Here is a 19872-nt window from a genome sequence, read left to right as displayed (position 1 = left end):
CTTGACACTCGTGAACACATTCCCACCTCTGCTTTCCTATGATCCATGCCTTCAAATTCAGTTCTGGCCTTCCTATGTCAGCAGGAAGCTTTTGAACAAAAAGTATTATTCCGCATCTACTCCCAGGCTGATCTACATGAGCACGTGTTGCTGGCCATGCAAAACCTCTGCCTGTGTGCTTCCAGCTGCTAACATCTTTAACTACTGTTTTCCTTCCCTTCAGTTTCTCACTGAATTTCCTTTAACTGCTCTGTTATAAATAAGCGCTTTATTTATATAATAAAACGGCTTTCTGGAATGGCCCAGGTTTGTGCTTCTTATGCACCTCTGCCAGCAGCTTGTTTGTCTGGAGTTAAAAAAAAAAAAAAAAAAAAATCAGTCCTTTTATGTTTGCTGAAAAATAAGTTTACAAAACCTGCCACACATCCTATGGTAGATCAAAGCCAGAATCTAACAGCTTGTGAACTCCACGCTCTTAATATCTGGTTACCCTGACAGTGTCCCACAAATCCTGCTGGTTTTGTTTCAAGCTCTTAGCACCGTTTTTGACCTCTTGCTAACCCACATTGTCTTTGGTCACTCATTTTGGCAGCTTGGCTCCCAGTTCACCGATCCAGGGCACTGTTTGCCTTAACCCACCGGTGGGATCCTTCCCAGGTGCCCACGACATCTCCGGCACATTTTAACTCCACGATTGTGAGCTGCTGGGGCGATTTGTCCCACTGCTGCTGCGACACTAGATGGCGTGGGGACCCACAGCACCTGCCCGAGCTCTTTGCTGTTTTGCCTTCTTCCCCCTGCTAGAAAAGGAGTCTTGAAGTGAAAACTTTTCGTCTCCTTCCTTCCTAGGTGCTGCTGAATGGACGGGGAGGCTGCAGCAATGGAAGGGAATGAAGGGCTGAAGCCAGCCTGCGGTGCGCAGCCTGAGTGATAGCTCTGCTGCTCGGGGATGTGAACAAGTTTGGACTTTGTCCTGAAAGGGAAGAGTGGCTCAGTGAGACAGCAAAGCATCCTGCTGCCTGTGCCTGGAGCTCACTCCCTCCTTACAGAGGAGTACTTCACAAGCCTGATCTCCTCCTCCAGCTCCTGAATAAAGCGGCCCCAGAGCAAAGAGCGGACCTGCGGTTTGCAGCGGTGGACCATGATTTTTGGGATGCAGGGGGCTGAGGCTGTGAGTCAGCTTCTAATTCACACGCTCCATCTCCGGAGAAAAGAAGCAGGGGGATGTGAGCCTCCGAAACCTGACGACCCCTGATGCACAGCCAAGGGAAGTCAGCTGGAGAGGCCAACTCCGTGCAGGTCTGCTGGAGGCCGACATCTGCAGCACCAAGTGCTGTGTGTCAGACACTTCCTCTGAGTCATCTGGCAGAGGTTTCCCAACCCCGAGGGGAAGGACACAGCCCTGAGCTGTGGCTGCTCTGGGGTAGGAGTGTAACAAGGCCTCAGGGAACCCTGTGGAAGATCCACAGCTGTCGTGACCAACTGCGCTGGGTGACATCAAGGTGCTCCCATCTCTGTCCTCTTGGCAATGTGCATCGTGGCATCTGCTGGTGCCCCACAGCACGGGACGTGCGCAGCGTTTTCCCCCTTGTCCCCTCCCTGCATTTCAGGTCTTGCTTCAGGACCAGGAATTTCTGACCCACAGCTCAGGGCAAAGGATACGATGCCAAAGTTTTCTAGGTCCAAAGGAAGCACCTCCCTCTGCTCCCCTCCCGCTCCTCCCTTCCTCTCGGCTCTCTCCCCTAAGGCTGTGCCTGCCTCGGCCACCGTGGTTCAGAAGAAAACAAGCAGAAAGGGACCCTTGAGCCCCAAAACCCATAGCTGATCTCTTTTCAAGCAGAAAAAGGACAGCCCGTGCTCTCATTCCTGGTGTCCCCTCCTAGAGGCTCCTGGACATGGGGAAGGATTTCCTCACGCAGAGGGGGGGCAGGCATCGGAATGGGCTGCCGGGGAGGTGGGGGAGTCCCCGTGCCCGGAGGTGTTTAAGAGATGTGTGGACGTGGCTCTGAGGGACATGGGTTAGTGATGGGACTCGGTAGGGTTTGGTGACAGTGGGCTGTGTAGGGTGACGGGGATGTGTGGGGTGACAGGCAGATGCGTGGGTTTACAGGGGGATATGTGGGGTGACAGAGGGACACGTGGGGTGACAGTGGGGCTGTGTGGGGCTAAAAGGGGATGCATGGGATGACGGGGATGTGTGGGGTGACAGAAGGATGTGTGGGGCTGCAGGGGGATGTGTGGGGTGACAGACACATGGGGTGCCAGTGAGGCTGTGTGGGGTGACAGACGGACACCCGGGGTGACAGGGGGATGTGTGGGTGACAAGGAGACGTGTGAGGTGACTGAGGGACACGAATGGTGACAGGGGGCTGCATGGGGTGCCAGTGGGGCTGCGTGAGGTGACAGGGGGCTGTGTGGGGTGACAGACGCATGGGGTGACAGGGGGCTGTGTGGGGTGACTGGGGGACACGTATGGTGACAGGGAGCTGTGTGAGGCGACAGGGTGCCACTATATGGCGACAGGGCGAGGCGCGGGGATGCCGGCTGGCCGCTGAGGGCTCGCCTCAGGCATGGCGGCGGGGCCGGGCCGGGCCGTGCCCTGCAGCGCGGCCCCTCGGGGCGGGAGCTGCCGTCACATCAGGGCCGGGCCGGGCCGGGCCGGGCCATCGCTGAGCGCCAAGCGCCGCCTTCTCCCGCCGCCAACAAAAGCCCCCGAGCGGCCTCGGGCTGAGCAGCGCCGCGCCCGCCGCTTCCCGACCCGACCCGACCCGACCCGACCCGACCCGGCCCCGCTGCAGGTAGGTGCGGGACCCCCCCGGGTGGGGAAGGGGGGCACGGGTGGAGGAAGAGGAGGAGGAGGAGGAGGAGGAGGGGGGTGGGGGGGGCCGTGATGCCGAGGGGCTCCCTCCTGGCCCTAAGCTCGGCTGCCGCCTCGTCTGTCAGCGTGGGGAGCCCTGGAGGGGGCAGGTGCCCTCCTGCATCCCCCCCTGACCCCCTCCTGCATCCCCCCCTGACCCCCTCCTGCATCCCCCCTGACCCCCTCCTGCATCCCCCCGATCCCCTCCTGCATCCCCCTATTTCCCTCCTGCATCCCCTCAATCCCCTCCTCCCCTGCAGAGCCCTGTGTCGGGGGATCCCCATCCCCATCCCTCAGGACCTGGCTGGATGCTCTCAGGCAGATCCTCGGAGCTGGCAGCGGGGCCAGGGCGTAGGAGAGGGCGTTAATTAGCGCCTGGCAGGCGCAGCGGGTGCTGCCAAGCTCAGCAGCAGCTGCTTCCAAATCCCCGAGCTCCCCTCGAGGAATCGGTGCTGGGCTGGGATGCAGGGAGCAAGAGGACACAGGCACTGACATGGTGATGGTGGGACATCGGCGTGGCCTCCGCGCCTCCAGGTTTCGGTGGCGAGGCTGGAAAGGGGCTCGCTCGTTTTGCCGAGACGTGACCCAGGGGGCAGAAAGGTTTGCAAAAGCTCAGGTGGGCTCGGTCGGATTAAAGGGTTTGATTCCTGCGGAAGTCAGGAGCTTTTCTTCGCCTACCTGGAAATGCTTTGGGCGTTTGTTCTAGGTGAAATCGGTTTTTTTCTCTGACAAACCAGGTGAACGTCCAGTTGTGGTAGGAAGCTGACAGGTTTGCTGTGTGAGCAGCGGGCAGCAGCAGGCACGTGGTGGTCGTGCTGGGTGAGCGCTCACAAATACCCATGTATGGCAGCGGGCTCAGCACCCCGCTGGCCTGGTGCCGGCCCCGTCCCTACACAGCAGAGCTGCAGACCTGCCTTGAGACGGCAGCAGAAGCAGCACCAAGCATCCTGCTCTGGGTACTGGTGGTGCTGAGGGTCTCTTTCCACCTCAGACCCCCCGACCTTCTCCCTTCCCATCCAGGCAAAGCCCCCAGAGATGTCTGGTCCTATACAGCTGCTGCCGTGGGGTCAGTTCACTGCTTTGGGCGCTGTGCTGCAATCTGGAAGGCAGCAATTGCACCCCAGGGCTTGGGGTTCCAGCTGTGCTTCCCTCCCCTTGTCCTGTCCCTTCGCCAGGCCATGAATTTTGTGCAGCACTGGTGCTTTCCTGCCATCCCCTCTTATTAATGCTCCCTGCGAGAAAAATAACCCTTCACACAGGCCAGCTTGGGTCTCCTGGCCCTTAGCGAGCTCCTCCAAGCACGAAGCGAGTGCCCTGTGACGAGTTCCTGCGGGGTATTTTCAGCAGATGGGGATGGTTTTCCAGCTGGTGCAGGAGCACAAATGATGACGCTGATGTCCCAGGTGTAGCAGCATCCCAGAGCACTGGGACATGCTGGTTCTGTACTGGTTTGTGCCTGGTTCTTTAGCCTAGCCTAGGCTGCCTCCCGACTCGGTGCGCCGCAGGCTCATCTGGAAGGTGAGGCTGCTGCTCGCACTGAGCAGGTGAGTGGTGCTGCTCTAGGGCCAGACACCAGGCTCTGGATTTATGGTTAATCTCCAAAACACGTCAGACTCGTGGTTCTTTGCTTCTGAGCCATGCAGCTGTCGGTAGCACGGCGCTGTCTTGGTTTGTAGGGCCTCTTGCCTTGCTCGGAGCAGTGCTGAGCCACGGCTGGCACGGAGGATGCTGCCTGGAGGGCTCCGGTTGGGATTTCCTCGTTGCTGGGGGATGTGGAGCTGCAGGAGGGAGAGGAATAATCCTGATTTTGGCTGCCCTGGGTCTCACTCGTGCCCGTGCTCAGCGAGGTCTTTGGCTGCAGGGCCCTTGTGTTCCTCATTCAGAGCAGGCCCAGTGGGGATTTGGAGAAGTGTTACCAGGGTGGCGATGGGGCCTGGAGGCTCAGAGCCCGCTGAGAAATGTGGAAATGATTGCAAAGCCTCCCACAGCCGTTAACGGGGTGCTGGGGTGACGGCTGTGCCCGGATGGCCGGCGGGAGCATTTTGCTTGGACACCCGAGGCAGCTGCTGCAGGCACCGTGAGCGGGGCTCTCCGCAGGGTTTGGGATCACCCCTCGATTTCTGTTTTTCCTGCCCACACTGCCCCGTACCAGACGCTGCTTTTCTGCCTCTCTTGCAGCCTGCCGGGCTGTCAGCACGTGCCCTGCGTGTTGTGTGGAGTTCCCTGGGACTGGGAGCTTCTGTCCAGCTCTCTGCGCCCTGCTGTGACCCTCACGAGCCCTGTGTGTCCCCAGGGCAAGCCAGTTCCCTACAGATCCATCCTGCCTGGGGACGTTTATCGGGCTTTTTTGGGGCTGCCTGTGTGCTGCTGGGTGCTTTCTGGGGGGGTTCCCCTGCCCCTGCTGCAGATGTCTCGCTTTGGGTAGAGGAAGCTTCTTCCTTTGCTGCTGCTGGAAAGGGGAAAAACAAAAAAGAAAACAAAACCAAAAACCACGTGGCAGAGGCAAAGAGGAGCGGCTGGCCCCAAACTGGGTGGGTGCTGTGTCTCTGAGCGTGCTGGGGGTGCCCGGCTGGGGAGCAGGGGGGTGGGGGGGGGGCTCCAAAGCCCCCCGTGGTGGGACCTGGTGGCCGTTCCCCGCTTGGGAAGGGACAGGAGAGCCCCAAGCACGTGCCACAGCCAGCGGCGTGCAGTTCCTGAGGGGTCTGGCGTGGTGCAGGAGGGGCCCGGGGCTATGGGGGGGCTGCCCGGGCTCCTTCTGCCCCCCCAGGGTCAGCTCCTGAACCTGGCGGCTCCCTCCTGCCAGGACAGGAGGAAATCCCGAAATAAGGCGCTTTCCAGAGAAACGCTTCGTGCCCTTTTAAGGCAATGCAAAGGATCTGGCCGAAAGGGAGGGATTTGGCATCGAGGCCACGCGCTGGTCGGAAACCCGGCTCCCAACGGGCTTCCTGCCTCCGGCTCTCACCCAAACAGCTCCTGACCCAGCTCCCTGCCTCTGCTGCTGCCCGTGGGGGGCTGGCACCCGGCTTGGGGGTGTGCAGTGCGAGGGCTGATTGCTTTGGGGACCTCTCCCCCCAATTTTCAGGAGCTGGGGACGGGGAAGCTGGAAGCAGGATGGAGGATGATGGAGGTGTTGATGGGGAGAGGCCCTTGGAGAGCTCCCAAGCTGCAGCTTGTGCCCACGGACCCATCCCACACCACGGGGCACCACCAAAAATTGTTTGGTTCTGGTGTCTTTGCAGTTACCTGGGGTTGCCATTAGATCCTCCTCATGGCTACACTCAACCAGCCGGCCTCTCTCAGCACCTCCTAGCAGGACTGTGCTGATTTGGGGTGCCCTGAGGTTTCTGCTGGCCTGGTCTTCAAAAACAAGCCACCCGTGTTAACCTCTCCTAATATTTTGGGGTTAGCTGCAGATTTTACCTGCAGATCTGCCGATAAAGGGGCCTTTTGGCCACGCATCACCAGAGACGTTTCAGGAAAAGAGGAGGGAGAAGCAGAAGCATTGATATCCTGCCCAGGAGCTGCACGGCAGTGCTCAGGTGCTTGTCCTGCACCCCTGGGCTGCCCATTTCGCAGCCTTTGCACTGCTCCTGCAGTTCTGGAGCAGATTGAGGTCCCCGTACAGGGAGGAGATGTGAGCGACCGGCCAGGTGTCCCCAGGGTTTGGAAGCTGTTGGGGGCACGGTGCCAGAGCCCCCAAGTGTCTGGGGACATCAGCGGGTGCCCTGATGCAACCAACAAACATTTTCTACCTCTGCTTTCTCCGCAGAATGCCGAACTGGGGAGGAGGGAAGAAATGTGGCGTGTGCCAGAAGGCGGTGTACTTCGCCGAGGAGGTGCAGTGTGAAGGCAGCAGCTTCCACAAGTCCTGCTTCCTCTGCAGTGAGTACCAGCCCAGCCTCCTGCTCACCCCTCAGCCTGGTTGTGGGATCTGGCCGGGGACTGACCGCGGGGGTCCCTCCCTTGCTGTGCTCTGCAGGAACCCTCCAACACTCCCCTGCAGCTCCTGGCCACTCACATCTCCGTTTGGAGACAGCAGGGCAGCAGCACAGGGCCTGGCGAGCAGTGTCACCTTGCTGAGAGCAGCTCCTTAAAGCCAGGACAGCCACGCTGCAGGTTCAAAGCCCTTGGGCTGCGGACAGAAGGATGCAGGCGTGGGACAGCAGCTCCCTGCTCAGCATGAAGGGAGCAGGAGCCCTCCTGTGGGGCCGTGTCTGGGCTGAGAAGCTCGCTGTGGCTCGAGGGGACCAGGAGGGCAGTTTGGGCAGTTTGCTGTCCCTGAGCAGCTGTCCCCAGATGGGCAGGAGCGGTGGCAGGTTGTGCTGGCTCCCTGCAGCAGGAAATCCTTTCTTCCGCAGCCCCAGATAAGGAGGGTGGGGACGTTTCCTTTGTTTGCCCCCGCCACTGGCTTTTACCTCCCGAAACAATGCTGCTGGGGGCTCTCGGAGCTCCCTCCAGGCTGAGGATTGAGGTCTCCCTGCTCCGCAGCCGTCCTTCCCCACAGCCCTTTCTGCACAGAGGGGCAGTGCTGGGGGATGCTCGCACCACACCAGCACCCAGAGCACGGTGCTGGCACCAGGAGCCAAGAAATCAGGCACGAGGCATTGCTCTGAGAAGGGAACGCACAGAAACAAGCCACCAGGGAGAGGTTTGGAGGCGAATCCAGCCCGGGCTGCTGTCCCCGTGCTCTGCTCCCCGCTCCGCCTGCCTTCCCAGCCTCTGCCCCTGTGCTGCGCTTGGGCCCCACCGGGGAATTCGAAGCCGTTATCTTTAGGGCAGAAAAACAAACACTCGGGCCTGATTTGCCAAGAAAATAAGCAGAAGGGAGCCAAACCTACCACAGTGCCTTCAAACAGGAGATCGGCTCCGGGAGTGAGTGCTGACTGACTGCGTGGCGGGCGTCCAGCCCAGGCAGCGCAGCGAGGCAGGAGTGGAACACAAGGGGCTGCCGGCCTCGGCTCCTGGAGGGCTGATGTGGGGCAGCTCAGCTGCTCCTAGAAAAACAAAGGGTCCTTCAGGCGATGAGGGCAGGGTGCTGGAATCTCTGCAATGCAGAAAACGGGGAGCCGGGGCTGATTTCGAGGAAGCAGACGGGGAGGAATTTTTGTGTTGCCTTGCAAAGTGCGGCTGCTTCAGACGCGGGGCAGAGAAGGAGGAAGCCAGATGCTGCGCTTTGCTACCCCCCTAGCACAAAACCTTTAAACCAGCCGGTGCCTGTCCCCAAATTCCAGGCCTGCAGGGTCCGTGTGGGCACAGAGTTGCCCCCGATGAGCTCCAGGGTACCACGGTGACACCCCACGTGCCCTCCACCTTTTGGCAGCCACAGGACCCCTTCACCGGAGTGCCCGCAGCCAGCAGGAGACCCTGCCAGACCCTCCTTAGATGGCAAGACAACGTCTCCCCATCCACCTCCTGCTCCTTTTCCACCTCCTTTTTCCCATCAGCAGCGTGCGGGGCTGCCATGGAGGAGAAGCACCATATTTAGTAACGGGGCCGCTGCCTCTCGCCCCGAATTTAGGAGCGCCGTGCTCTGTTTGCATTCCTGCGATATTGGTAAAGGCCAAGAAACTTTCCTGCTGGTGGGGAGGGAAACGGGCTGCTGGGAGCGTTGACATTTAAGGCATGTAAGCAGGATGGAGAAGGCTGGGTCACAGCTGTAACAGGATCTGTTTTGGGGCTGGCTGCCAGTGCCGTGGACTCTGCCTTGGGCGTCTTGCTCCGTATGGGGCAGGTAAACACCAGAGATTGCTGCGAGCCTGCTGGGCTGCTGCTCTCCTTCCGTTGCAGCTTGCTGGGTGCTGAGTGCCAGGAAGGGCTTGGAAGCCAAGGTGGAGGCTGAGATCAGAGCTGGGACAGGAGTCAGGAAAACCTAAAAGTCGGGCAAGGAGCCTGTGTGGTCTGAGCACAGCACCGGGCTTGGGCTCTGGATGGGCTCAGCCGGGTCCCCAAGTCCCCCTGCTGTCCCCTCGTGTCCCGTCCTGTGTCCCACGCTGATGCCCAAGGCTTGAATGCCTCAGGTGTGCTGAGTGTGCCCCTGCACACCCTGCTCGTGTCAAAACCCCGGGGTGACTCGTGTTGGCACAAACACCTCCTTGGGAACCTGCCTGGGGTCTGGGGGGGAAATCTGCCCCGTCCTGGCTCCTGTTCCCTTCACCATTCCCCCCAGGATGCCGGCAGCAGCGGGGTTAACAGAGCTGTTGCCTTATTTATTATCAGCCTGGTAGCTTTGATGGTTGCTTCCTTTTAAAGCCAGACAATGTTCTTGTTGTGATCCTTATCTCCAGCTGTTTTGCATGCGCTCCCTTTGAACAATGATCTTGTCTCGGGTTTCCTGCTCCTTGAAAGCCGAGCTGTGCTATCCCTTGTGAGGACTTGTTTTCTCCAGCTAATTAGGGAGATCTGGGTGCAGGCTAATGGCTGGGCCCTCCCCTCTCTTCTAGTGGTCTGTAAGAAGAACTTGGACAGCACCACCGTTGCCGTGCATGGAGAGGAGATCTACTGCAAGTCCTGCTATGGCAAGAAGTACGGCCCCAAGGGCTACGGATACGGGATGGGAGCCGGGACCCTGAGCACTGACAAGGGCGAGTCTCTGGGAATCAAATACGAAGAGTGAGTTGAAGCCTTGTTTTGAAACCAGGGCTGTTGTGGGCACACGTCTTTTTCCCCTCACATCTGCCCAGCCGTGCTGCTTGGCTGTGGAGCCCAGAAAACCCCGACCAGCAGACCTTAATCTGGAGGGTGCTGAGGGCACCTTGCTCCCCAGGGACACCCGCCCCACACAGCCTTCCTCTGTCACCCTGGGGATGAAATTTCCAGGGCGAGCTGAGAGCCACGAGCTGGGCCCTGTGCCCAGGGAGCAGGGAGAAGCCCGGCGTAACCCAGCTCCTGGTGACACCGAGGTGCTGAGGATTCAGCCCTGTCCCGTGGTGTCCCTGTGGGGGAAGTGGACTCGGGTGGGTCACCCCTCCTGGCCAAAGGAACAACCTCCTGGAGGACCAGCAGGGCCCAGAGAGCTGCCCACTGGTTTCAGGGAGCTTCCCACGTCCTGGGCATGCCACGCAGCTGGCAGGAGGCCCACATCTGCTCCCATCTTCTCAGTGGGGTGAGGGCTTGGTGGGTCACATCCCCACAGCCCGAGCCTGCTGCCCATCCCCTCCCAGCACCCAGCTCATGGGGCTCAACACCGCCCTGCCAGGCCCCCCAAAACTGGGTTGGGGTTTGCTTTCCCACAGCCCTTCCCTTCTCCTTCCTGCTCCCGCAGCCCTAATAATGTCCTCCCTCCCCTCCACAGGGGCCAGTCCCACCGACCCACCAACCCCAACGCCTCCAGAATGGCCCAGAAAGTCGGGGGGTCTGACGGGTGCCCTCGCTGCGGCCAGGCGGTGTATGCGGCCGAGAAGGTGATCGGAGCTGGAAAGGTAAGGAACGGGATGGAGAGGAGGGGGGGACACGTGACACAGGTGGCTGTGTGGCAGGGGGACCCACACAGGTCCCACTGGGAGCCTAAAGGAGAGCACGTGGCACCTCTGGGAACCAGGTTCTCCAGGTGGCCTCACTCCTCCAGGCCCGTGGGTGGGAAAGAAAAACATTTTTTATAAAACGTAGTCAGCGCTGATCAGTGGGGGACACGGTGGATGTCCCTGCTGCTGAATGGGTTTGGAGGATGAGCAGTGGTGGGACCGTGGCCACTGGCACTGCTGACTGGTCAAGCACATTATCCAGTGGGTCTTCTCCACCCTCAGCTGCTGGCTGGGGTGCTGCAGCCCAAATTCGGGGCAGGGAGTGAATTCCCGAGGTCCCTGCTGCTCCCGGGGCAGGGGGAGGTGGGTGGAGGTGTGGAGCCCACCGGGTCAGCTGGGGTCGGTGCCGGACACCCCGCAGCAGCCCTGGTTGGTGCTCACCATGCCCAGATCATCTTTTTGCTGGGATCCGCCGTGTCCCCAGCCTCACGGCCGGTGATGCAGGGGCTGTGATGGATGTGTTGTGGGTCAGCCCAGGTTTGGAAGGCAAAGTTGTCCTTAAAATGATGACCTGGGCTTTCGGCCTCCTGCTGTTGTCGATGTTTACAGGGACCCAAATCTGGCAAAGCCATTGTGCTCGAACAGAGACCTCCGAGGATTCCAGGGCATGTATTTCATGTGCTAATGTTTGCTGGATGACTCCATCTGCTACCTCCTCCCCCGGCCCTAATTTCACATATTCTTCCAAAAAAGGTTTCATGTTTTCCAAACTGTTTATTTAAATTCCTCCGTGAGCGGCTCTGGCTACTCCGCGGGCTGCTCCGAGGCTGTGAGCTCATTTATCCCCGGAGGACTGGCAGGGCCGTGGGGGAGTTTTATTTTTAAACGCTGGCTGATTTCTGCGTTCTTACTATCTGTTTGTTGCCTTCCTTGGAGCTGAAGCTGTGCAGGGGCAGGTGTCAACCCCCCCGTACCAACCCCAGGCTGAGGTGCAGCAGCAGCGGTGGATCCCAGGCCACTAAGCCGGGGGATTTATCCTCGTGTTTTAGACCCAAAAAGGGGGTGACTGCTCCTTACCTGCTGCCTGAAGCGACTGCTGCAGGTGGGCTGAAGGCTCTCGTATGGGCTCAGCGTGGGAGCAGTGACCACATCAGACATTTCCCCTCTGTGTCCTCCCCCTGGGGCTGGGGGTTTCGCTGAGCACAGAGGCAGGGAGGACAGCTCTTCCACAGAAGGGCTTTCGTCCTCTCCAGACCTCTTTGCTCATGGTTTTGGGTCTCCAAAGGGACCCACTTGGTAGCCAAAGCGTTGTTGCCCTGTCCCTGGCTACTGTCTGACCGTGCTCTGCTCCTGTCCCGCAGTCCTGGCACAAGTCCTGCTTCCGCTGTGCCAAGTGTGGCAAGAGCCTGGAGTCCACCACCCTGGCAGACAAAGACGGGGAGATCTACTGCAAAGGTGCGTGCTGCCTCCGTGGGGTCAAGCCCCGTGCTGGGAACTGGGATGGGAGCGAGGGCTGGGGAGGTGATGACCCCCGCAGCTGGTTTGGGGGCTGGCTGCGGGGCCGGGGGCCTCTCTGTTTGCCCGGCAGACAGGGCAAACCCCGACCTGTTTCAGCAGTGCCTTCTTCAGGAGAAGGACCCGCTTGTGTGCCCGTGCTCCCCTCGTGCTGCCGCCCTTACCTTTTCTCTCTTCCCTCACTCTGCAGGTTGCTATGCCAAGAACTTCGGACCCAAAGGCTTCGGCTTCGGGCAGGGGGCCGGGGCGCTCATCCACTCGCAGTGAGGCACCGGGAGCCGGGCTCCGCTCGCCCTGAGCCCCTCCAGACCAGCCCGGGCTTCCCGGCCCTCCCCGCACCGCCGTGAGCACCCTCACCCTCATCCCTCCCTGCCCGCTGCTTCGCAGCACCAGTGCCTTCCCCCTGCCCTGGCCCAACGCCCCCCAAAGCTGCGGGACCCCCACGGCCACCCCGGGTCCCGCTGGCACGGCCGCAGCTGGGGACACAGCTCGCCCCCACCCGCAGCGAGGCCCCCGTGCCCAAAGCGTTCTGCTCCGTCGCCCGTGCCGCCAGGATGTGCCACGCTGCGCTGTGTCACCGAGCAAGGAATAAACATCAAAGCTGACCCAAGCCTGGCCTTGCCTGAGAGGTTATTCCCCCCGGACTGAGCAGGGAGGACGGGAAATGTTGGTGATGGGGGCTCGTGGTTAAAGCAGGAGCTGGGGAGCAGCTCACTGGGACTCGACATGGCCCAGCTGGGCTCTGCTGGCCGGGCTCTGCCCCTGCTCCCTCCCTGCGGGGCCGTTCCCAAATTTCTGCCTCCTTCCTGCAAGCCCACAGTAGAACCTGGGTGTGTGGTGGTGCCGCCATGCGTGCGCACCAAATCGACGCCCCTGTCTGGGCTGTTACGTGGCGCTCCTCCAAGCAGGCGTGCCCAGCACTGCTGGATAATTAAGAACTTTTCACCCACTCCTGAGATTTTTTTTTTTGTTGTTTTACTTTGCAGCACCCTGGATCGTGATCCACCAGTTTGGCAGCTTCCCAGGTTTAATTTGTTTTCAGCTAAACACTTCGCCTTCTCTCTGTGCTTCTCTCCTTTGACCCGTGGGAGATACCCACAGGATCAGCCTCGCTGCAGCTTAGAGTTTATCCCTGGTGAGCTCCAGAGGGAGTTTTGGTGCTTTTTGAAGCACCGTGGTTGTAAACACGGTTGGGCAAATGGGACGGGTGGTGTTTGAAGAAGCACAGGAGAGGCAGAAATCCCTTGGGTAGGACTTGGGCACCTTTATGGAGTTAAGTTATTCATCCCACCCTTGATTTTCATGTGGCGTTTGGGCAGCTGGGGTGGGCAGCAAGCCCTTTCTGCCTTCCCAGCCAACCTCCCCACCGCCGTCCCATCACCCAGCCTGTCCCCCAGCCCTCTCCTGGCCGGGTTGTGCTGGATCTGCCCGGCTGGGGTTTGGCTGAGGCGGTGGCAGGAGGCACCCGGTGCAGGAGGGGTGTGAGCAGCAGGGAGAGCAGCGGGCTCGGGCAGCACCCGCGGTGCAGAGACCGAAACTTGGCCGCCCCGGAGAGGGGGCACAGGGGGAGGAAGCCGCCCTTGCTCTCCGTGAGCGTGGGGTGGGTGCCGTGCTGCAGCTGCCTGCGCCGTGCTGGGCGCCCGTCCAAGCGCTGCTGTCGAGTCAATAAAGGCAGAGCAAGCCTTGCTTCGGGCTCGTTTCCTCGTAGCTGTAGGGGAGGTGTCAGGGAGCAGGGGGGTGCTGGCGTGCTGCGAGTGTGATGGGCTCCGCTCAGGCTGCTGGCTCCTGGAGACCTGGAAAGCTGGGAAAACTGATGGGTTTGGTGGTTTTTTTTGGGGATGTCTGAAAGGCAGAGGGTGGAAGGGGCCCGTGGAGGTCTCCAGCCCAGCCGCCTGCCCTGCGGGGCCAGCTCCAAAGGGCTGAGCAGAGCTCCTGGTGTCCGGTCAGGTCAACCCTCCAAAGACGGAGGTGCCACCGCGTTTGGCTCCTTGTGAGCATCAGTCCCCCTTGTGGCACGCAGGTCTGTTGTCTCTTGTCCTTTTGCTGTGCACTTCTGCATCCCTTTTCTCTGTGTTTTTCTCCTCCAAGCAGTGGAAAACTGCACTTTGTTCTCACCGAGCCATCCCCTGGCTGAACAAACCCAGTCCTTCGGCCTCTCCTCCACCTCGCCTGCTCCTCCCCACTGGCCTCCCTTGTTGGTCTCCATCTCGGGGTACCGAGGGGCTCAGAGCCATGCTCAGTGCCTGTCAGCTCGTGCTAACACAGCCCAGGGGCTGGCTGGGGCTCGTCCCTGCTGGGCATTTTCGGCAGAGCTGCTCCCAGGCTGCTCGCTTGTTCTTGGGGATGCTCCCAAGAGCAAGCGAGCAGGAGGTGATGGGGCGAGACCCCAGAGAACAACTGGGATCAGGGGGGCTCTCCGGGCATGCCCTGGCCCCATCTGCAGCGGGACGGCTGCGACCGTCTGCTACCCTCTGCTGGTTCCTGCTCCCCGTGCACGGGCACGGCGCCGGACAGACAGACGGACACATCCGGACAGCTGCACCCAAGGGTGTCCCCAAACACCCAGGGACAGAGGTGTGGAGAAAGCCTTGGCCGAAGCTCCTTTGCCTCCGTGGCTGTGGGAAGATGATCTCGCCGTGGTGGCGAGGCCGTGAGCAGCAGGGCTGGGGGTTTGGCAGCCCTGGGCTCTCCCCAGGTGCCGAGGAAGGAGCCTGCAGCGAGTGGTGTGAGCTGGGAACTGCAGCCCCCAAACCTCTCCCCAAATTCCTGCAATGCAGCATCCCTGGAGCTGAGCTTTGCCAGTGCGAGGGAAAACAGCCCCGGGTGCTCCTTGGGGGGATGGACCCAGGCACCTCTGCTCCCCTAAAAGCGGTGCTTGGGGTGACCCCCGGCCGTGCCCAGCCCCGGTGGGGGCACTGGGTACCACGGAGGAGCCGAGGCCACCCGACATCCCGAAACCCGGGACAGGCAGGAGCCGTGCCAGCGTGGCGAGGTTGGCCCCGGGGAGCACGAACCAGTTCTTGGCTGCGGCAGCCACGGCCCTGCCCTGTTAATGAGGGATAATGAGGAACCTCTCCTGGGCTGCAGACTTGCCCCCCGGCCACGCCGGCTGCCAGCGTTGCCCCCGGCGGGCACCAGCCCCGGATGGTGACCCCAGCACAGCTCCATGGGGATTTTTTCCCCTTCCAGCCCTTGCAGGGCGAAGGGACCTGTGCCCTCAGCATCTCCGGGGGCTCATCCAGCCACCCGTGGGGCTGTGACCGTCCCCCCCTCGAGCAGCCCAGGGCCAGCACGGTGCCCCCAGGTGTCCCCAGGGGCAGCAAACCCGGGCCAAGCCCTCCACCAGGCGCTGGCATGGGAACAGAGGAGCTGCGGTGGCCGGGAACGAGACGGGCTGGAAAGGCGCCGGGGTTTTGCCTGCGGGGAGGGAGGACTCCGTCGGGACCGGGCTGTGCCGTGCTGCCCCAGCCCTGCTCCCTGCAGGTCACACGAGGCTGGGGGTGCTGCTCCTCGCTGCGGGACAGGCTGGGGACATCGAGTCCTTCTCCCTGGGAGGGCTTAAGGGGTCCCCACAGCTCCCCCAAGGTCGGTGCTGTGCCCAGAGCGTCGCACCCCCGGTGGCACTGCACTGACCCCACAGCCCCATTTGCAGGGGGCACCGCACCCCATCGCCCCCTGTGCCAGCCCCGTAGCCCCCTGCCCTAGCTGCCACCTCACCCCACAACCCGTTCCTGTCCAGGAGTGCCCCCCAAGCCCCTTCCCCAACTGGCCCCACGTGCGGGTGCCACTGCCCCCCTGTAGCCACGGTCACCTCGTGCTGCACCCGCCACCCCCGTCCCCACTGCCACCGCCCCCCGCAGTCCTGTGGGGTTCACAGAGGGCCTCGGGGCTGCTCTCGCCTGCGGGCACCCCAAAAGCAACCTCGGGGTGGGTGCAGCGGGGCCGTGCCGGGCCTGGCTGGGCTTCGCCTGGGCGTGAAGGGTGCCTGCACAGCAGGAGGGGCCAGGCGAGGCGGGGAAGGAATGCAAGTGGGAGAGCGGCCGGGCGTGCAGCGACACATCCTGGGGAGCGCGGAGCCGGGGATCCCACACGCTGCATGGGGCAGGAGGCAGAGCCCCGGCGATAGGGACGGCCGGCATGGGGCATCCCGGTGCTGCCCCGCTCTGAGAGCCACCGGGGGGCTGTTCCCAGGGGCGCTGAGCCCCTCACCGAGCCGGGGGGGGTCCTGGCGCCCGCCTGGGTGGGCTGGAAATCCCCATCGGGGGATGCTCGGCCGGAGGAGCTGAGGATCCTGCGGCACCCAGGAGCTGCCATGACCCCCGAGAAGGTGCTGCGGGAGGGGGTGCTGGAGAAGCGCAGCGGGGGGCTGCTGCAGCTCTGGAAGAAGAAGCGGTGCCTGCTGACCGAGAAGGGGCTGCAGCTCTTCGAGCCCAAGGGCTCGCGCCGCAAGGAGCTGAGCTTTGCCCGCATGAAGGCGGTGGAGTGCGTGGAGTGGAAGGAGCGGCACATCTACTTCACCGTGGTGATGGACGACAGCCACGAGATCGATTTCCGCTGCGCCCAGGAGGACCCGGGCTGGAACGCCGAAATCACCATGGGCCTCGTCCGCTTCAAGAACCAGCAGGCCATCCAGATCGTGCGGGCACGGCACAGCTGCAGAGCAGGTACCGGCCCCGCCGTGCTCGGGGCGCGGGGACCCCAGGGATCCCGTCCCAGGGGGCCACATCCAGCCCCAGGGCGCTCCCGGGGGAATCACGGCACCGGTGGTCCCGGGGCCGGGGCAGTCCCGTGGGTGGGTATGGGCATTGCATGCATATTTGGGGGGGTGCAGGTGGGATGAAGGTGGGGACCGCAGCTGACCCTGCTCCCCAGTTCCCCTGGGGGCCCAAATCTGCCCTCCAATGTGAGCCGGGTGGGTGACGAGCGCCTTCTCTCCGCAGTGGTGCAGTACGACGCAGCCCCACCAGGCCAGCCCGCGGCCCCGCAGCATCCCAGGAGCAGGATGGAGACGGTGCTCGGCTCGGCAGGCGGCGGGGAGAACGGGATCCCGGCCGGCAACTGAGGCCACCGCCCTCGGTGGCCCCGGGGAGGGCAGCGCAGGCGCCGGCCTCTCCCTCCTGGGGCAGGACAGCGAGGAACCGGAGGAGCCACAGGGCTCGAGCCGCATCCACTCGGACCGACGGGGCAAAGGACACAGCCAGGGTCACCGCCCGGGGCTCTGGACATGACGGAGGTGACGTCCCCACCTGGGGGCCCCCTGTCCTTCAGCCAACGTGGGCAGGACCGTGGCGGGCTGGTGGAGACCCCCCAGGCCTCTCCTGCGGGACAGGGGATGGGATGGGAGAGGCTGAGCCCGAAGGCAGCAGTAGAGCAGTGAGCTCTGGGACAGACGGACGTGGAAGGGGACACGGCTCCCCCTGAGCCCCCACGCTGAGACGGGGCCGGAGAGCTGCTGCGGCAGGGACCCCTGCTCGCTGTGCCTGGACGGTGCAGAGACGTGGCTGTGGGGGCACTGGGGACTCCTTGTACCGAGCACATCCCCAAACAGGCCCTTCTGCTGCTTCCCTTCTTGTTGCTTTGTTTTGTGGGGCCCCGCAGGGCACGGGAGAGCACAAACCCTGCACAGAGCTTCACGGGTTGGAGGCATCCCCCTAAATCCACCGGCATCCCGCAGCCGGGCTCCCAAACCCCCCTCCTCACCCCCAACCTCCCGGGACCCCTTCCCGCTGTCCCCAGGGCTTCCCAAGGTGGCTGATGAGCTTGGCTGCCTGGCTCTGCAGGAGACCTCGCGCTGGGGCTCTGCCCCGACAAGCAGCAGCGCCGACGGAGCGCCTGGAGCCGCCGAGCTCCGCAAGCCGGAGCCTGAGCCCCAGCCCCGCGGCCGGAGGCGCTGCAGATCCGCTGGGAGATTGCCCGGCTGCGTGGGAACGCAGCAGCACGGCGCGATGCGATGTCCCCCCCGGGCTGTGCCACGGCCACGCGGCCCCGCGCCAAGCCAGCGCCGGGTGGCTTTTGGGGAGGGACGGTGGCACGGCCGCTGCCTGCTCCGGGCGCTCCGGGCGCTTTCTGAGCAGCCTGGGAATGAGGAGCCGGGTGGTTTTCCACTCATTTTCTCCTCCCGTGCCCTCGGAGGTTGGTTTTACCTAAATCCCCCCCTGCCTGTGAGTGGAGATGAGTGGGGGGCACTGCGGGTGCAGCCGGAGCCAAACCGTGCGCTTGGGCTGAGCTCTGCATGGGGGGAGCACGGCACGGGGGGTGTGCAGGGGGTGCTGGGGAGCAGAGGCTCAGAGCTTGAAAACCCCCCAGGCTTGGGGTTTTTCTGGCTCCTGGGGCTCCAGCGACTCGCACTCCTGGGGCCCAAACCATGGGGAGATGCTCAGGGCACAGATGCTCGGGACACTCGTGGGCCAGCCCAGCACCCCCAGACCCCATCCCCACACACTTCTTGGGGTCAGCGGTCGGTGTCGGTGCTCACAAGACATCTCCAGGGATTTTTCCTGGCTTCTCATACAGCCCCAGCTCCCAGGGTTGGGGCATTCAGCGGGGTTTGTGCGAAGCCCTGCGAGCATCCCAAGCCTGAACCATTAAGGAGCAGCACCCAGGGGTGGCGGCACCAGCACAAGGGGTTTTCTCAATTTTGCACCAGCCTGGGGGGCCCTAACTCCTGGGTCTTGGCTTTCCTGCTCTCCTGCTCGCCGTGAATAAATATCTTTTGTTTTCTAAGTGCCAGCAAAGAGCTGGGAGGAAAATGGGCAGCATGGGGTGTGCACACAGCAGCCCTGGCCGTGGACACCTCCCTTGCACTCTGACACAGGAGGCAGCAGCATGGTCAGGGCACCAGTGAGCTGGGTAGAAATTCAGATGATTTAGGAAGAGAAATTTAGGGACAGAAAGAGCGAGGCAAATTGCTAAGTTGAGGTTTCAGGTCCAGGCATGGGGAAAGCTGAGGTTTTCCATCCCCATCCCAAGCTCCCCATCGCCCTGCGCACCCCAAGGTGCAGCTGAGCCCGGTCCCCTGGGGCTTGGAGCCTCCTGGGTGCAGGAGGAACCTGCCAGAGCCGGCTGCGTGCCACCAAATCCCCTCGGCAGCGTGCTGTGGGTGTGGGCAGGCAGTGGGGGCTGAGGAAAAGGTCACCCAAAGACTGAAAAACAAGGAAAGAGCCGAGAGGCTCGGCCAGAGCAGAGCAGAGACAAGGGACAGCGTCTGGTGCATCCCCAGTGCCGGTGACCTGGTGCTGGTTGTGGGTCCGGACCGGAGATGGTGAGCTGGCTGCTTGCACAGAGTGGGGATGCAAGGGAGCTCTCGGGGCACTTCCAGCCCAAAAAACGGAGTGAGGACACATGGGAAGCTTTCCTCACGCTGCAGGAGGTGGGGAAACTGAGGCACGGCGAGGGGGGTGGGAGTCACCCAGCCCTGGTGACACCGGGATGCTGGGGGCCACCAGGCAGAGCCCCAGGACGGAGCGAGGTGCCCGGAGCCACCTGAGCTCCAAGGCAGGAGCCTGAAAAGCTGGCTCCACGGCTCCCAGCCCCAAGGTGCCCCCGTTCCCCCTGGGGCCAGCACCCATGGGTGCTGTGCTGGCAGCCCTTGTGCAGCGCCAGGGGGTGGGAGCGGGTGCGGGAGGAGCTCCGGGGTGCCCCCGACGGCTGCTGGGGGCTGGCAGAGGGTTTGCAGGCTCCGGCACGGCTCCAGGGGCAGGACGAGCGCCGCTGTCCATGGCGTGATGCTCGGGATGCTGCGGGGCCCAGGAGCTGCTCAGGGCTCCCCATCCCAAATCTCCTGCCGTGGTGTCCCAGCAGGAGGTGACGAGCGGTGCCACCAGCAGGGACATGAGCAGCAGGCGGTGGGGCTGCAGAGGGCGGCAGCAGAGCTCATGCACACCCGTGTCCCCATGTCCCCGTGTCCCCGTGTCCCTGCTGTGCCCAGGCAGCAGGAACGGGGGATGCTGAGACGTGTCCAGGGGCTGAGGTGGGTGGCAGTGCCTGGAAATACCCCGAAAGAGCTTTAGAAGTGGGGCAGTGTCTGGGCCTGAAATTTTG

The 19872-nt window shown here is 62.5% G+C and overlaps 2 protein-coding genes across 3 annotated transcripts; both read left to right on the top strand.

The window, feature by feature from the left end:
- Positions 1-2645: 2645 nt before the first annotated feature.
- CSRP1 (cysteine and glycine rich protein 1) lies at positions 2646-12442 on the top strand. Of its 2 annotated transcripts, none has more exons than XM_068659860.1 (6): positions 2646-2798; positions 6627-6739; positions 9298-9466; positions 10149-10275; positions 11679-11772; positions 12023-12442. In XM_068659860.1, exons 2-6 carry the CDS (start codon positions 6628-6630, stop codon positions 12097-12099), a joined length of 579 nt encoding a protein of 192 aa, XP_068515961.1. In that variant the 5' UTR covers positions 2646-2798; position 6627; the 3' UTR covers positions 12100-12442. The 2 variants fall into 2 exon arrangements, with proteins under 2 accessions (XP_068515961.1, XP_068515962.1); XM_068659861.1 differs by having other exon boundaries at positions 2649-2802.
- Positions 12443-12588: 146 nt separating this feature from the next.
- On the top strand, positions 12589-19501 carry PHLDA3 (pleckstrin homology like domain family A member 3). The gene is made up of 2 exons (XM_068659862.1): positions 12589-16496; positions 16773-19501. The coding sequence occupies exons 1-2, from the start codon at positions 16145-16147 to the stop codon at positions 16892-16894; spliced, it is 474 nt and encodes a 157-aa protein (XP_068515963.1). The 5' UTR covers positions 12589-16144; the 3' UTR covers positions 16895-19501.
- The last annotated feature ends 371 nt before the right edge of the window (positions 19502-19872 follow it).

The sequence above is a fragment of the Anas acuta genome, chromosome 24, assembly GCF_963932015.1.
Source record: "Anas acuta chromosome 24, bAnaAcu1.1, whole genome shotgun sequence".
In the NCBI taxonomy this organism is placed as follows: Eukaryota; Metazoa; Chordata; class Aves; order Anseriformes; family Anatidae; genus Anas; species Anas acuta.
The sequence above is the reverse complement of the archived record's forward strand: the minus strand, read 5'-3'. Positions and strand labels throughout refer to the sequence as shown.

Bases quoted from the DNA above. Each gene is read 5' to 3' on its own strand.
- CSRP1 (XM_068659860.1), top strand. From the start codon at position 6,628: ATGCCGAACTGGGGAGGAGGGAAGAAATGTGGCGTGTGCCAGAAGGCG. The intron at 9,467-10,148 runs GTGAGTTGAAGC...TCCCCTCCACAG, and splicing joins CTGGGAATCAAATACGAAGA to GGGCCAGTCCCACCGACCCA. The intron at 10,276-11,678 runs GTAAGGAACGGG...CCTGTCCCGCAG, and splicing joins AGGTGATCGGAGCTGGAAAG to TCCTGGCACAAGTCCTGCTT.
- PHLDA3 (XM_068659862.1), top strand. From the start codon at position 16,145: ATGACCCCCGAGAAGGTGCTGCGGGAGGGGGTGCTGGAGAAGCGCAGC. The intron at 16,497-16,772 runs GTACCGGCCCCG...TTCTCTCCGCAG, and splicing joins ACGGCACAGCTGCAGAGCAG to TGGTGCAGTACGACGCAGCC.